The sequence below is a fragment of the Mustela nivalis genome, assembly GCF_964662115.1.
Source record: "Mustela nivalis genome assembly, chromosome: 8".
Classification (NCBI taxonomy): Eukaryota; Metazoa; Chordata; class Mammalia; order Carnivora; family Mustelidae; genus Mustela; species Mustela nivalis.
In genome coordinates, this window is record NC_139027.1 from 74,250,348 (window position 1) to 74,268,067 (window position 17,720).

The 17,720-nt window shown below is 41.5% G+C and overlaps 1 protein-coding gene across 1 annotated transcript in view; it reads left to right on the plus strand.

Moving 5' to 3' along the window:
* Positions 1 to 6,990: 6,990 nt before the first annotated feature.
* TMEM131 (transmembrane protein 131) overlaps positions 6,991 to 17,720 on the plus strand; it is a gene marked incomplete at its 5' end in the record, with an annotated part of 212,195 nt that continues 201,465 nt past the window's right edge. The window contains one exon of the mRNA XM_082746739.1: positions 6,991 to 7,171. Coding sequence (XP_082602865.1) covers positions 6,991 to 7,171 — 181 coding nt within the window. The remainder of the gene's footprint in view (positions 7,172 to 17,720) is intronic.

Genomic DNA, 17,720 nt, shown 5'->3' on the forward strand with positions numbered 1-17,720 from the left:
AGGGGCCCCACCTGGGTGGTTCAGCCGATTAAGTGGCCAACTCTTGATTTCTGCTCGGTTTATGATCTCAGGGTGGCAGGATAGAGCCCAGAGTGAGACTCTCCACTGGGCATGGTGTCTGCTTAAGACTCTTTCTCCTTCTCCCTCAGCTCCTCCCCCTACCCCACCCCTCCCCACCCTTCCTTGCATGGGCACATGCACATGCACTTCTTTTCTCTCTCTCTCTCTCTCAAAAAAAAAAAAAAAAAAAAAAAAAAAAGTAGAACAATGCAAAATTTTACTTGTGGTTAAAATACCAGAAACTAACATAATGATGTTCAGAGAAAGTAGAATTCACTTTACAGGTAATACTGCACAAAGAGCGTGTGTGTGTGTGTGTGTTACCTGCAATAACTACTCTCAGACTGCCATTATGAGCTCCACACATAGTGGCCAATTCTTAATTCCTCATTCATGGAATTCACACTGGACTTGGCAGAGAAAATTTTGTCCCTCTTATAGCATATCTCAGCAGATGTCATTTTACTCTCATACATTATTAATGTTTTAATTCTGTTTTTCATCATTTCTGATCTCCACCTGAGCATCTTGAATATGTTCGTCCTCGCCTTTACTGAGTATTCCTGGAATTTTTACAGCTACAAACAGTTAAATAATAGGGAGAGATAGGAACACAAAAATCCCTCAACACCTTGTTCAGTGTCTTTTTTTCCCCCTTAATGGCTTTGCAAGGCTCCTAATTACCACCAAATGGTGACATTTTAAGCACAATTGAATGATGGTTGAAGTAGGTCTTTTTAATAGTGGTGTTTAGGACAGTTCGAAACTCAGGGCAGTCTAAAATGGTGTTTCAAAGTACTTATTGAGTACTAGAGAGGACAATGGTAGGGGAGGTGGGAGGAAGAGAAAAAATACTGAGGCATTGTCTGTCCTCAAGAATATTATCTCCTGGGCACCTGGGTGGCTTGTTGGTTAAGCATCTGCCTTCAGCTCAGGTCATGATCCTAGGGTCCTGGGATCGAGCCCCATGCCTGGCTCCCTCCTTAGTGGGGAGCCTACTTCTCCCTCCCCTTCTGTCTCTTCCCCAGCTTGTGCTCTCTTTCTTTCTCTGTTGCTCACTCTCTCTCAATTAAATACATAAAGTCTTTAAAAAAGGATGTTCTCCTTCCTTTTACTAGAAAGACCACCAAACCACATGAAACATTTCAAAAAGTCATAAGATTAATGATAGTTCTTCTAGAAGAGAAAAAAGTCAGATATTGGAGCATGTTGTGGAGAATTTGAATGGTGGCGGAAATTTTTGGTTTATTTCAAATTAGGATGTTTACCACAAAACTATTTCTTACAAATGCTAGGAAGAATACTATAGGCTTATAATATGCGTCAGCCAGCTTGGAAGGAACATATTAAACAAAACTGTAGTAAATTCTAGCATCAAAATCAAGATGCTTATTAGAGGTGTATATGTGGTAGTGGTTATTATCTTTGATAAGGCTTTGGTTCACATGAATTTGGAAACTGCAAAGGAATCAGGTCTTGAAGAATATATGATAAAAAGCTTCAAATAGGATAGAGTCCACACAGATAGCGGGCTCATCCCCTCATAAACCACTATCCTCATCCTACAGCATGAAGCTCCCTGTTTACTTGCCCTACCTAGGCTGCAGCGATTTTCATAGTAGGGGGAGCAGACTTAAACCCGGGGCTTTGTGAGTTGATTCTTTTTTAAAAGAACACTACCAAGAGAAACCTAACAAGGAATAAGGCATACAGCAGACAAAATGAAGAGATCACTCTGTAAATTGAAGAAGACTCTTAGTAGGCTATCTTCCTTCTTATTCAACTGATTGCTGTGGGCTTTATGCATACTCTGAACTAGATGAAAGAGACATGCAATTGAAAACAAATAAAAAATCAGTTGAAGATGTTGAAAAGGCTGGATACATAGAGAAATTGGCAGAACCCAGAGTTGCCTCCAGATTCCCTCTCCTCTTCTCTCCCTCGGTTCACTCCTCCTTATCATCATATTGTGTACATGTCTATCCTATCCACTGGATTTTAAGTTCCGTGGAATGGAAGGAGTATGTCTTACTGCTATTTATCTTTTGGTTCTATTCATTAACTATTTCATCCTTCTATCCCACTCATTCATTCATTCATTCGTTCACTCTGTGTTAGTAAGTGCTTAGTACATTTTAGAAGCTTGGGATACACCAGTGAACAAAACAGATGAGGATGAAAGACAGATAATGGCGATACATAGGAGTAAATAAATTATATAGTATTAGGGAAATTGATAAGATTTATGGGAAAAAGAGAAAATGAGCACAGAGTAGGTAGGATTGGACGTGGGGGTGCGCACGTTGAATTTCAGTATTAACAGTGGTGATCAGAGTACGCTTCACAGAGAAGGTGGTAACTGAGCCAAGACTGAAAGGAAGTGAGAGAGTGAGCCAAGCAGAGAAGTGGAGAAGAAAGCACTTCAGACCGAAGGAAGAGCTAGGGTATAGACCCCAGAACAGAAGCATCCGTGGTATGTTTGAGGAACAAAACGGTGGCGACTGAGCTGAAACAGACTGAGCCTGGAAGTCAAGGATCACAGGGAGCCAGATTGCATACAGCCATGTGGGTCATCATAAAAGATTTGGCTTTTACCTTGAGATGAGAGCCACTGCAGGAGGGATGAGATGCCTTATGTTTTAAATGGGTCATTCTGGCTGCTGTGTTGACAAAAATTGTGCAAATTTATGTCAAAATATAAAGCAAAGAGCACCAGAACTAAAAGAAAGAAAAATCAAAGCTGAGTCTATATACTTGTCAGGCAAGGAAACACACCAGTGAAAAAATTCACTGAGTAAATAATTCATGAAGTAGGAAAAGCCAGAATTATTTAAGTGCTAGAGAGCGGGAAGGGGGTTCAAGGTGGCTGGGTTAATCCAGAAACCAGGACTCTGGGTAGGAAAGAACATCATTGGATAAAACAAGGCCCTTTGTTTCCTGGACAGGAACAGGTCTATGGTCAGGTCTAATAAGGGTCTGGTCTAGGGGTCACTCAAAGTTCACAGTCCTTTATCAGCTTTATCAGTTGGCTTGAACCCATTGAAGTATAACACAGCTCCATCAGGCAGGTGCTGCAAGTGGAAACTTCTCATTATAAAAGTGGTTGGAAATAGGGGAAACTGTTAACCAAGTTCTTGTAAAATTTCTGGCAGAAGATGGTGCGACTCATACCAGAGTGGGCTGTGAGAGTGGTAAGAAGTGGCTACATTCTAGATCTAACACAGAGATGAGTAAATAATAATGCTTAGTTTTATGGCCAATGCGACTGGATAGGTGGAGTCAACTCTGGAGATAGGAAAAGCTGTGGACAAAGCATGCTACGGGAGATCAGGAGTTTATGTGAGCTTAAGACGTCTGTGAGATGCCAGGGTGGGACCAGCAATAGACACAGCAAGGCCTGGCTGAGTGACTTAAAGTTGGGACTTGAAAGACTATAGAGTCCAATACCAAGAGACCACATGCAGTCAATCAGGGAGCCAGGAAGGTAGAGCCATGGGGACTTCCAACAGTGTTTTCTCCTCTTGGTCCCAAACTTTAAATATATTTTTATTAAATATGAGTATTCTTGTAAGTGTCCTCAAATATTTTGTGAGTGAAATGGGACCATAAATCAATCAATGATCTTTGAAACTGTCACTGTGCCTTATATGGTGTTTTGAAAAAAATAAGTACTCTAGCTACCTCTGACAATCTCCTACTATGTGCCAGGCAGAGTCTGTATGTTTACAAACGTATCTTGCTTCATCTCCCCAAATTTATTAGGTATCCTTTTACAGAAAAAGAAAGTGAGGCCAGAGAAGTTGAGCAATTTGCCTATCATCACATAGCTAATAAAGGCAGCGCTGGGATTTAAGCCCAAATTCATCTGTGTTCCTTTTAACTCTGCTTCTAATAGTAGTTTACTAATCTGGTGAGAGAGCAAAGCAAGTAGAGATGAAGTCCCCCAATAGCCTATAGTTCCTGGCTTATATCAACAGTTTTCAAACTTGAGCATGTCCTAGAATCACTCAGGTGGCTCATTAAAACAGACTGCTGGGACTCACCCCCAAGTGATGCAGAGGATGCCGGTCTAGCACTTTGAGAACTGCTGGGTTAGCAGATTTTCCCTAATTTTGCCAGCTGAAGAGCCTGTCTCCACCTGCCAAAATGCCCTGATCTCTCTGATTCCTCAAACGGGAGAATGGAGGTCTGGAGCTAATCAGAAACTTCAGAAGGGTCCTTGGTGATCGTTTCTTGTTTTAACTCCTAGTTCTCTGCTTCCCAAGGCACTTGAGTGTTGGGGGAGAGGGAATAATGGGGTGATGGTGGCTCAACCCAGAGCGCTCAACATAGTTTATCAAGCTGTCTAGTAAGGCCCTCTTCCTTTATTATTATTCTCCCAGCAGTCTCCTTTTCCTTTCTGGGAAACAGATTTCCATGGCTCCCAATGTCCTTAGGTACAGGGAAGGTTCAGGTACAGTGGGCCCTAAAAGCTTCTCCAACTATTGGGGAGAGGAGTGCTCATTAAGAACAAGATTAAAGCTTATAAATACAGTTAGGTGGAAGGCCTTGGAAGGAACTTATGCAGAGGAGGAGCCCTAAAACTTAAGCTTCATTAGTTTCTTGGGAAATAGGCAGACATGTTTGATCAGAGTCCAATGTCTAAGCTCCAATTACAGACATATGCAAGTTATTTCCCATGTGGCTCTTGAGCCTCAGGCTAATCAGAGGATGTGGTTGATTCCTGTGTAAGAGAACCTGAGCATTTCATAGTTGGAGAGACTTGTCTGCTCTAAACCTGGTAATGGGGGGAGGGTTGCCAATTCTGGGGCTGCACATTGGAAAGTACTCTTTGACCCAGCTAAGATACTCACTTTGCCTTGGGCTTGATTTCTTTAGTGAGTTAAAAGTCTTCCAGAAATCTTTCCTTACATATACAAATACAGAAAAATCCACCTTAGATAATTATTCCTACATTACATCAAGAACAAAATTTGATTAATTTTAACACTAATATTCAGGAAAAGAAAATTATTTTTCAAAATCATTAAGGTAAGTCTATAAAAATATGTTAATTAATAAAAAACTTAAATGCTTGCTTGACAAAGACTACTGCATAGGGCAGCACTTTGAGTTCCTTTTGTAAGCCTTTCTGAAATTTTATTTTCCTTTGTAGTTTGTTTTCAGATGTATTGGGGTGGACGTAGCCTTAAAAATACACAGACTCAGGGGCACCTGGGTGGCTCAGTGGGTTAAGCCTCTGCCTTCAGCTCAGGTCATGATCCCAGGGTCCTAGGATTGAGCCCCGCATCGGGCTCTCTGCTCAGCAGGGAGCCTGCTTCTTCCTCTCTCTGCCTACTTGTGATCTCTGTCTGTCCAATGAATAAATAAAATATTTAAAAAAAATACACAGACTCGGGGGACCTGGGTGGCTCAGTGAGTTAAAGCCTCTGCCTTCGGCTCAGGTCATGATCCCAGGGTCCTGGGATCGAGCCCCACTTCGGGCTCTCTGCTCAGCAGGGAGCCTGCTTCCTCCTCTCTCTCTGCCTGCTTCTCCACCTACTTGTGATCTCTCTCTCTGAATCAAATAAATGAATAAAATCTTAAAAAAAAATACACGGACTCACTCAACCAATACTGCGAAGAATAAGCAAATGGAATTGGGGGCTCTGGAATTGGGGGAAGTTATCTAAGATAGTTACTAAGTTAAGGGACGTTATTAAGACGAATAATGAGGGACTCTCAAGGAACTTAAATTTTGTAGGGAAAATCCACGCCCACCAAGAACCATAACCGAAGGTGGAAAGAGGCATGAGAAGGCTTCCTGAAGGCGCCTAAAGAAGGCGTTTGATTTGGGCCTTGCAGGAACTAACCGTAGAAAACGTCTTAAGAATTATTCCAAGACGGACAAAGCCAGCATGGCCACTGGGCACTTTCTAAAGAACAATCTGCCCTCCCCGTCCAGGGTCACTGCTGCTTTAAAAACACACTGCAATGGGATTTCCCGCAGCAAAGCAGGCACAATTCCAAGAGCAAGATGATTCCATTAAGCGCTGGGTAGTGTGTCATGAAGATACAACGATGAATGGAGCGGGTTCAGTCCTAAACGAAGCGCCACCAGGAACTGAATCAGGCCAGGAGTATTCTGAGGCGACCCGAAAGGCGGAGGGGGACCAGGAGGAGTCACTGGAATGGATTTTCCGCGCTGGGCCTCGAGGTCCGGATGCGCACTCAGTCCTCTGGAAGGCTCTCGCATTGCAGTACCGGAGACGCAAGGGGTTAGTTCCCGCGTTGGAGCAGCAGGCGAGCCTCCCCCAGTACCCTGCAGTTCCTCCCAGCCCCGCCCACACCCCAAGGCGGCTGCGCGCAAGGCCCCCTTGTCTCCACGTGATTGCCGTCATTGCCTCTGAGAAGCGTGACCCGCCATCATAAGTCCTGGCGGCTGGGCCCGGGCCTGCTTCCCTCCTCCTCCGCGGGGCAGCGGTGACAGGTTGGGGTTGTACTGCCCGTGTCCCGTCCGTGGGCATCCGAGAGCGGGACAAGAAATTCGGGCCCACGGACTCCGGGGCAGACTGACTGACCTGCCGGCCCCCTAGGTGACGGCACGACGGGGGCGGTGCCCAGGACCGCGCCCCGCCCCTCGCAAGCCAGCGCCCAGAGCCCGCGGCCCGTGCCCGTTTCCAGTATGGCCGCCCGCCGTGCTTGACCCGTGGCCTCTCCGCTTCGACTCTCCGTAGGCGATGCCGAGGCCGAGGCCGTGACTGACACTCTTGCTCACACGCACCCACGGACCCAGACCCACGCCCGGAGCCCGAGCCCTGGGCCCGGAACCGCCCTCGCCCCCGGCGCCGCGGCCAGAGCCCGGACCACGGCTCCCGCGCCGCCCCTGCCGCCGCCTCGCCGAGAAGGGCCGCGCCGGACCTCGAGCGCGGCGGCCCCCGGCCGGCAGGGATGGGGAAGCGGGCTGGAGGAGGAGCAGCAGGAGCCGCCGCCGCCTCCACGTCCGCAGGGGCCGGTGTGGAGCCCACGGCCAGCCGCGGCGGGAGCCCGAGGAGCGCGGCCGCCGGCCTACTGGGAGCGCTGCACCTGGTGATGACCCTCGTAGTGGCCGCGGCGCGGGCCGAGAAAGAAGGTGGGTGTCAGCCGGCCGGCATCTCCCAGGCCCGGCCCCGCGGCTGTCAGCGCGCCCTCGCGGAGGCGGCCGCGGGGCTGCGATCGGGGAGGAAGGGCTGCGGCTCGGGGCTCGGAGGGCGGCCGAGCGCGCAGCTCCGTCCGGCGCGAAGTTGCTCGGTCGAGTCCCGTCCCGAGCCAGGAACTTGCAGTTCGGATGCCAACTCGCGGCGTTGGCTGCACGGAGTTGCTCTTGTTCTCCGTGATTCCTTCCCCTTGTCTTTTCTCTTGACTCCTGTCAGTGCCATTTCAAAACTTCCTGAGTTCTCGTATCTTCTTGCCACTTGGCCCACTGTGTAGGAGGGGCATATTTTTAGACTTGATTGCTGTTAATAGTCACATTTTAGGACCCTCCCCCACCCTTTGGTTGTGATTTTAATAACGGCGGGCACACCGAAAATGTCGTAGTGAAAATAGCAAGACTGGTGGAAAGGTTCAAAACATAGCTTACCGAAATTTCACTTTGAATTTGTTCAGACATTTCTTGGAGAGGAATCTTGTTTCTTCATCTCCCCTCTCCTTTATCCCTTTGCCGTGTTGATTGTTTAACCACCAATTCGGTGTATGTAACACAATTCTGTTTAGTTCTCTAGTAAGTCTGTTTACATTTTTAAGATTGAGTGTCATCTTTAATGTGGAAGAGTTTAAAAACGAATACCGTTTCTAGTTTGCAAAACTTTATCTGTAATTAGGTTAAGGGCTGATCCCTATTTTTAAAAAGCTCGTTAGTATCGAATGACTGTAGAACTGGTAGTTCTACAGGGTTAAAAATTATTTTGTAACCTAGAGGACCAAATCTGTAGTTGTGTTGGCACTACTTGGTTTTGAGCCTAGGGGAAATGAGTGGTCACAGACCTTTCACAAAGAAATCACTAAAAGTGAGTGGTTTTTAAAAAGCTTAGCAAAACTTGTTAGTTTAGCTTCCACTTCCCACTGTACTGCTACGACAAGAAAATAATGTCTTGCCACAGTAACTTTCGGGTTGGTGTTCTGCTTTATGACTGTCACTTGTTACCTATGTTGAAGGCAGTAGCTAAATGCAAACCAAATTAATGTTAAAGTACAAATGTGTCTCTCTCTACTGTTATTTATTTTTGTTCAAAACATTACATTCTCTCATTTAACTCTGTAAGCAACCTTAGTTTGGGTTAATGTAGGTGGAAATTATTCAGAGAATTGCCATCCATTGGAAGAATTAATTGACAGAGGCAAGATTATTTCCAGAAGAAAATATTGCTGCTTTAGGAGTAGTCAGGCCTGTTATTGTCATAGTTCATTGATTGGTTACAGATCTGCAGTTAGATTATTGTTACTGTTGTGCGTCTCTGGTGTGCAGTATGGTCTGGCATGTAGTTGGTGTCCAATAAAGCTAAAACAGTACAATAACTTAATGGGCATGTCTCCTTTTGTTTCAAATAGTCCTTGGCAGGTATTGTGTCCTTGCTTTTTATGTTCTTTTGCTTACTTTGTACAGTGCCACGCACACAGTAGGGATTTAACATTTGTTTGAGTGAATGACTATCTTCATGGGCCATTAGCACAGGGAAATAAAATAATGATTGAGTCTCATAAAACATTAAGGTTATATTATCCTTCTGCTGCTTTTTCCTCCCACAGCCATATATATGCTAATTTCCTGTGTATAGTTAACAAATCCCTTGTTTGTGAAATATCAGCCTAAATTATATTTGTTAATTTCCTATTTGTTTAGTTTATAAGTTTTAGTGAACGTCTCTAATACCGATAAGTCTAAGGCTCAGATGAGGAGAATTTCTTGCCACTGTGTGAAGTCTGAAAAGATGTGGCTGACTAGTGGTCCTGGCAGAATCAAACACCTTTTGTGGTGTTTGGAGACGTGGTGTCTTTAAGAACGGTTTCAGTGTACAGACAAGCTAGTCAAGATATTGATGATAATTATACTGATTTAGAACATAAGCCTCTACCCATCATATATGAAATCTGGTTCTAATCAAATCTTCTGTGGAGGTTGCTCCAAAAATGGCCTATGCTTTTAGCCTTCTTGCTGATCAAACTATAGTATTGTTTTTGTTGGAGTTCAGTAGAAGAAATGAGATAGATTTTTACATGATTGTGATACCATGAGTTTGGCACCTAATGGGTCGCAAATAACAGCATTTGCCCTAAAAATGTGCTGTTTAGTTTTTTCAGGAAGCCTGGGCAGATTTGTGAAGGTAGTTGAGTTCAGTTTGTCAATTTATACCTTGAGGAATTTTTGTGTTTTAGTAGTATAAACTAGTATTTCAAAGTTAAGATTTTCCTGCAATATTAATGATGGTTCTTTGGGTATTTTGTATTTTATATATTTTCCCTCAGTTGCAGCAGAATTTCACTAGAAAATCTTCACAACAGAATAAAACTCATTGTCTCTTGAAGAAAAACAGCAGAAATAGCTAAGTGCATTATTTAATGCAGTTTTTTATGTTTGGACTAGATGTTAATTTCCTTAAGTCAGAAGTGTGAGCCTATTCCTTGTCTTAACATCCTGAGTGTTTTAACATTCCTGTATCTTAACATCAAATTTTACTGATCAGTGGGAGTGTATAATTACTTTAGAGAAAAGGGACCTTTAAGAATGTTTTGGCTGTGCTCTGCAGTTTGTAAGGATTTTGAAAGACTTGGGAGAGGAGGAAGTTACTATGATTACTACAGAGAACTCACTTATTCTGGGTGGTGTCAAAATATTCTTTGAAGCGAAGATCTAGATGTTGAGAATAGTGGAAATTGATCTTTATAGTGAAAATATGTGTATGTGTGTTAAACATACAATTCTTAGTAGTATTTTGATTTTTTAAAATGATTTTTATTGATTTGAGAAAGAAATTGGAACAGAGGGAGAGGGGCAAGCAGACTCCATGCTGAGCACTAAGCTCAGTGCAGGACTCAATTACATGACCCTCAGTGGAAACCAAGGGTTGAATGCCTAACCAACTGAGCCACCCAGGCACCCCAGTAGTATTTTGATTTATTAATCTGCCCATTGTAGCCAGCAAAGAAGAGCTTTTAAAAAAAATGCCTCTTATATCAGGTAATAAAGTTTCACTGTCAAATGGGTTTTTGGAAGGCATGGTTTTCTTTTATTATAAATAAAAAGCTGCATTTTATGTATCTAGTAGATATAAACTTGGACAGATTTTCAGGAATATGGTTGTTTGAGTCTGTGATAAATTTCAGTGTCACATGTATTCATTGTCTATTAATGGCAAGGCAAAGTTTGATAATCTTTATTAGGACTTTTTTTTTTTTTAAGATTTTATTTATTTGTCAGAGAGAGAGCTACCACAAGCAAGGGGAGTGGCAGGGAGAGGGAGAAGCAGGCTCTGCACTGAGCAGGGAGCCCAACGTGGGACTCTATCCCAAGACCCTGGGATCATGACCTGAGTTGAAGGCAGATGCTTAACCAATTGAGCTACCCAGATGTCCCAAGGACCTTTAAATTTTTTTGCTGGATGTATTAGTTTTATGTAGAAATTTTTGTTTTTAAGTTTGTATTTGTGACAGACACAGGAGGAGGGTCCAAAAGTATTTTATTTATAAAACATATGAACAAAATACTTAGTAATAAAGGTCAGAAGAGATGAAGATGTGATTAGGGAATTTGTCTTAGGATGGTAGAACTGATTAGGAGTGGTATTTTTTTCTAATCAAATTATTACTTTTTAATGTAAAAATATTTTTAGAACTGTTTTTCTTAAGAGTGAGTTGTTCTGATCTTTTGTATGGTGGTAGAATGGCTATTCTTTAAAGCCCAGTGAATATTACTTTGTTAACAGTGCTTCACTAATGAACTTTTGTTGGCTTACTTTTACTAAAAGCTGTTTGCTACTGCCAGAAGCTGTGGAATCCTGTAGTTGGAAAAAATGTATCCTCTCTTTCTCTTGTTAATGACTATTTTCCTTCTCTTTATAATCCTTTCAGTGGGTCCTCATAGACACTTGCCAAGAAGATCAGCTTTGAGAGTAGATGTAAAATCATCTAATTTGTTATCATCCGGAGTAGTAATAAGCCAGACTACTCATGGGGGAAAATTAAATCATTGCTGAGTCTTTGATATTTTAGAATCTCTTTTTCATCTGCATGTAGCTTGAGCTTTCTGACCAGCCTTGGCAGATGGAGAGGCCATTTTTCTATGGCTGAATTTTTCCTATCTGTTTTAAGCAGCATCAGACACTGTTGATAGCTGCTTCTTGGAACTTTTCCCCGTTCATTTCCAGGACTTTGTAATTCTTGGTTATCATTCTGCCTTAGTCCTCGGTCACTGCTTTCCCGTCGCCTACGGGATGTCTTCCCTCACACGTGTGTCCAGCCACCAGCATGCACTGCACATGTCCAGGGCAGAATAATCACACCATCTCTGGTTTCCCAGTTTTACTAATGCTGTGATTGTTCTTTCTGCCACATTGGTCTTGTTTTTGACCCTTAGCAAGTGATGTCAATGTCCGTTCCCCTTCTTAGTCAGCTCTCCGATGATCTACAGCCAGAGGCATTGTGGTGGGCTCTCACCTCTGGACTTTCTCCATTTCTGTTCACATTGGCTTTGTTATTCATTCTGAACATTTAGCAACTTAAATTATTTTATGGGTGACATTTCTTCACCCAGACCAGAATTTTTGAACCTCTGTCAACTGCTATGTATTCGGTTTTAAATGAAGGTTTATCTGAAATGACCTTATTTTTCCCCTTTTACCCGAGACTGGGCTGAGAGTCAAGAGTACAGGTGAAACTTGGACCTTGGTCGCTGGTGTCATTAGGAATTCTGCTTAATTGGACATAGGGTGACACTACTTTTTTCTTCCTTGCATGTTTTTCCTTATAACTGAGCAATATACACTTACGTAAATCACACATTTGTAACTTTTGGATTTTAAGGTTTCAGATTCTTACATACCCCAATCTATAAAACAGGCACAGAGAAATTAAGTAGTATTCTCGAAGGTAACAGAGTTCGTAGGTAGTTGAGCCAGGTTTCCATCCAAAGCTGTCTGTTCCTAGACCAAATATATAATCCTGGATGAGTACTTAAGGTAGGAGATTCTGATGTATACCAGTTGGATAAAGAACAGAACTGCCAGTTCCTGCAGAGGCAATGTATTCAGTATTCCAGTGAAGTGTACTTTTTTTTTTTTTAAATAACAACTTTAGACATCTGTATCATCCATATTGTTAACCATTAAAATGATTACAGGCCATTCTGGATCATGTACATTAAAAAAAAAAGATTTTATTTATTTGACAGAGGGAGACACAGCGATAGAGCAAACACAAGTGGGGGTGGGGGGGAGGTGGTGGGAGAGGGAGAAGGGCGTTCCCGCTGAGCAGGGAGCCTGGTGTGGGGGCTTGATCCCAGGACCCTGGGATCATGACCTGAGCCAAAGGCAGATAGATGCTTAATGACTGAGCCACCCAGGCACCCCAGTCATGTACATTTGTAAAAGGAAACCCAGTGGATAATCTTGGGAACAGATACTTGGTAGCAAAAGCTACTGATTCTGTTCTCAGTGATTTAAGTACCTGATATATTCTTAGGTCAAGATTAAGACTAAATTTTGTGAATAATCCTTAGTTCTAGATTGGTATGATAGGTTAATCTAGACATGTGGGATAGTCTCAGAAATTAGCCCTGATTAAAAGGAACTAGAATTAATCCAAAGGTTGGAAGTGGCATTGGCTTTTGACAATGGGGAAATCTCTGAGACTTCTGTTAGAGGTCCAGGAGCTCCCAAAGATGTTCATTTCTAGTGCTTTGTTCATTCTTATGAAGGCATTTTTGGGTTACGTGGTTTCATTTATAGTACTAAATCAATTTTCCTTCATTCCTGTGAGATTGCCTTAGAAAGATTTTTAGAAAGCCATAACTCTTAGTGTGATTCATTTTGTTACATTTAACACTTAGAACAAAGGTCTGAAAAATGCCTAAGGCCTAAGAGGATCCTTGACATGTCTGTCACAATCAAGTGTCAAACCTGCTTTGTTTCTATTTAATTGTAAGAAAACACATAACATAAAATTTACCATCTTAACCATCTTAAGAATACAGTTCAGTAGTATTAAGTATACTCACATTGTGGAATAGATCTCCAGAACTATCTATCCATATCCACTGAACAGTAGCTCCCCATCCCTCTCCCCTGCTCCTGCTCCATCATTCTACTTTGTTTTGATGAACTTGGCTATTTTAGATACCTCATGTAAGTGGTATCATGCAGATACCAAGAGTGAATACCTTTTTGTGACTGGCTTATTTCACTTAGCATAATGTCCTGAAGGTTCATCATATTGTAGCATGTGACAGGATTTCTTTCCTTTTTGAGGCTCAATAATATTCTCCTATACTTATAGACCATTTTTTTTTCCATTTCATTTATCCATTTACCTGTCAATGGACGTTTGGATTGCTTTTGCTGCTTGAAAGCTTTTGTCAATAATTCTGCTGTGGACATGGGTGTGCCTTTGAATCCTGCTCGTAATTCTTTTGGGATATATACCACAAGTGGGATTACTGGGTCATATGGTAGTTCTGTTTTTAATTATTTAAACAACTGCCATACTGTTTTCCATAGTAGCTGCACCAGCAGTTCACAAAGGTTCAGTTTCTCCACATTCTCACCAACTTATTTTTATTAGTTTATAGTGGCTATCCTAATGAATATTAGGATATGTCTCATTCTGGTTTTAATTTGCATTTTTGTAAGTGACATTGAACATCTTTTTATAGGCTTTTTGGCCATTTATCTCTCTTCCTCTCTCTTTTTTTTTTTTTTTTTTTTTTTTGAGAAGTATCTACTCAAGTCCTTTGACCACCTTTAAATTGGGTTATTTCTGTTGTTGGAGGAGTTCTTTATATATACTGGTTATTAATTCTTCATCAGATAGATGATTTGCAAATGTTTTCCCTCAAACCATGGGTTGGTTGCAATTTTACTCTTTTGATTGTAACCTTTGATACATAGAAGTTTACTTTTGCTTTTGCTGCCTGTACTTTTAATGTCCTACTGAGGAGACATTGACAAGTCCAATGTCATGAAGCTTTTCCCATTTTCTCTAGGAATTTTAGTTTTTAGATCTTTCTATTCTTTAGTCTGTTTACAGTTCATTTTTGTATAAGATGTATGATGAGTGTCCACATTCATTCTTTTGCATGTGAATACCCTGTTTCCCCAGCACCATTTGTTGAAGAGATGTCCTTTCTCCAGTGAGTGGTCTTGGAAACCTTGCATGATGGTCATGTGACTATATATGAGAATTTATTTCTGGGCTCTGTTCAATTCGTCTATTTCTTTCTTTCTTTCTTTTTTTTTTTAATTTGTCAGAGATCATAAGTAGGCAGAGAGAGGGGGAAGCAGGCTCCCTGCTGAGCAGAGAGCCTGATGCGGGCTCCATCCCAGGACCTGGGGACCATGACCTGAGCTGAAGGCAAAGGCTTTAAACCACTGAGCCACCGAGGCGCCGGTCTATTTGTTTCTTTATGCAGTTACCACACTTTCCATTACTGTAGCTTTGTTACATGTTTCAAAATCAAGGAATGTAAGTCCTCAGAGTTGTTTTGGCTGTTTTGGGTCCCTTGAAATCCCATATGGATTTTAGGATGGCTTTTTCTGTTTATGCAAAAAAATGCTCTTGTTGTGATAGGGATTGCATGGAATCTTGAAATTGCTTTGGATAGTTTGGATATCTAAATAGTATTAAGTCTTCTAGTTTCTGAACATGGGATGTCTTTCCATTTATTTGTGTTGTCTGTAATTTTCTTTCAGTAGCGTTTTGTAGTTTTCGATGTGTACAAGCTTTCCTCCCCTTGGTTATTATATTTATTCTTAGGTATTTTATTTTTATGTTACTATAAATCAAACCTGCATTTTTGAACAAATTATTTCAATTATTGTGTGACTACATGTTGTAAACTTGTAGTGTTTGAGAAAAGAAACATGCTCTGTATTTGAAACAAGAAATTCTACATGCTTAAAGTATTTCCTTAGATTGCTTACCTATAAATCGAATGTATTTTAAGTCATCCTAAGTTCTAAGAAATTTGTGACTATTTTCTAAATCAGTTATGATTGCAAAATGTTATGACAGTCTAACTTTGGTTCTTAGCTAATTATTTTTATATAGTTATAGTATTACATTTGGATCAAAACATGTAATAGTGAAAAACCGTTGCAGCAGTCAAGTTTGAGAAATAGGCTAAGACAACCCTACTGCTACAAATTAATTAGCAGTTAGTATCCAGGGTATGGCAAGGGCCCTACCTGGATTTTCTTTTTTTGAGAATGGTTAAATTGGAAGCAGAAGATTTTCTAAGGAGTTATTTATAGTAGAAAGGTGCTGTCTAGATCTTAAGCTTATCTCAAAGCTCTTTGTAAGTAGTTTGTTATTCCAGAAGTTTTTTAGTAGAGCAGTGCATAAGAGAGGGCAGTGTGTTGGGGTGCCTGGATGGCTCAGTGGGTTAGACCTCTGCCTTCAGCTCAGGTCATGATCTCAGGGTCCTGGGATCAAGGCCTGAATTGGGCTCTCTGCTCAGTAGGGAGCCTGCTTCCCCCTCTTTTTCTCTGCCTGTCTCTCTGCCTCCTTGTGATCTCTCTCTCTCTCTCTGTCAAATTAAAAAAAAAAAAAAAAAAAAAAGGAGAGGGCAGTGGAACACTTTAACACTTTTCAGACTGGAACACTTTTAAAAATGCTTGGTGAATTGGTGACTTCATCTGAAGTATTGCTTCTTGATTTGCAAATAGGAAATGAAGTAGTAGATAGGACTACCACAAGTCAGTTTCTCTTTTCAGATCTTTCACATGTAGGGATGTAGGGGAGTTATTTCATATTTAAAGGTTTACCTCATGGTACTGGGGGCTTCTCTTGGGTTCTGTCTGGATGTGAAAAAAGGTTACTTGAGACTTATGTTGAAGAGAAGAAGATGAAAGAAGTTAGATTGAATTTTAATAGGATCTTAGAAATTCTTGTAAATAGAAAATTTCTGAGTATTGTCAGTTCCTTCCCAACTGCATTTGGGTTTATTTGTGCTCATATAGGAGCGTGATCTTTTGGAGGTTAGGGACTGGGTCATGTTCTTCTTGGACCAAGCATTTTAAGTGTTTCAACAAATTCAGTCCTGTCTTGGTCAGAGAAGTAGTGAACCATAACCGATTAAAGATGAACCTGATTGAAGAAGAAGAGGTATTTCTGAAATGCTAGTATTTATACAAATTTGATTTTTCACCATTTGGGGAATATATTATGTTTGCAGTTATTGCCTATAACTGGTAATGCCTGTAATTACTTAATGATGATGGCTAATGTTTATCAAGTATTTTCACTGTGTTAATTGCTTTGCATACCTTATCTCATTTAATCCTCATATTAGCCCTGTGTGGGGTGCTCGTCCTTCTTTTTTAACTCTTCACATCTTTTCTTGGTTACAATTCCTCTGTGGTTGTCAGTACTCTTGGCAGGTGCTTGCTTGTGATAGTATAATACATGATTTTAATCTCCAATAAAATTAGACAGTATAATATATAGTAAGTCTTCCTAGGCATACAGTTTGGAGGTCAGTTTGAAAAAGTTTTTTTCACTTCCACAAAAAATTCATGTTCATTGTAAAAATGAAACAAGTTATAAAATATGGATGAGTAAATGGAGAACAGTTTCTGTCTATCAAGTATAAGGAACCAGGGCACCTGGGTGGCTCCATTGGTTGTGTCCAACTCTTGATTTTGGCAGGTGTAAGAAGTACCTCAAGTCCAGAGAGGAGAGGTCAAGAGCTCTAGCTGGTATTCTGAGATTCACAGAACCTCAGGAAATTCTGAGTGATCTAGGTAGTATTCTGCATATGGACCTCTGTCAAAATGTGTGTCAGTGAGGAAAGAATTCTGGGAACCACCATTCTGTGTATGGCAACGAGTTAGAGAACATATCAGAAGTGCTTTGGGAGTGACCTAAGTCAGTGAGAGAATTCACAGCCTTGCCTAGGACTCTTAAGAGGTAATAGTTGGGAAATGGAAATAGTGACTCACAGTGTGGCTCTGGGCTCTGGTCATCTTCTGCTTTCTGGCTGTATGACTTTGGTAAATATGATTTACCACTTTGTGTCTTAGTTTCATTACCCATAGAGTAAGGATGCTAAGAGCATCTTTCTCCTTGAGTTGTTACAAGGATTTACAGAGGTGGTGGGTGAAAAGCTCTTAGCACAGTGTCTGACACATTAAAAAAATTCCTGGGAATACTATTATACATTTGCTAGCTGTTTGTAGTTCTTTTTTATTTTATTTGACAGATCACAAGTAGGCAGAGGCAGGCAGAGAGAGAGGAGGAAGCAGGCTCCCCGCTGAGCAGGGAGCCCAATTTGGGGCTCAATCCCAGGACCCTGGGATCATGATCTGAGCCGAAGGCAGAGGCTTAACCCACGGAGCCACCCAGACAACGCCCTACTGTTTATATTTCTTTTGTATTGTTTGATCCTGTCTTTTGTCAATTTTTCCATTGGGGTTTGGATTTTTCTTTTTTGA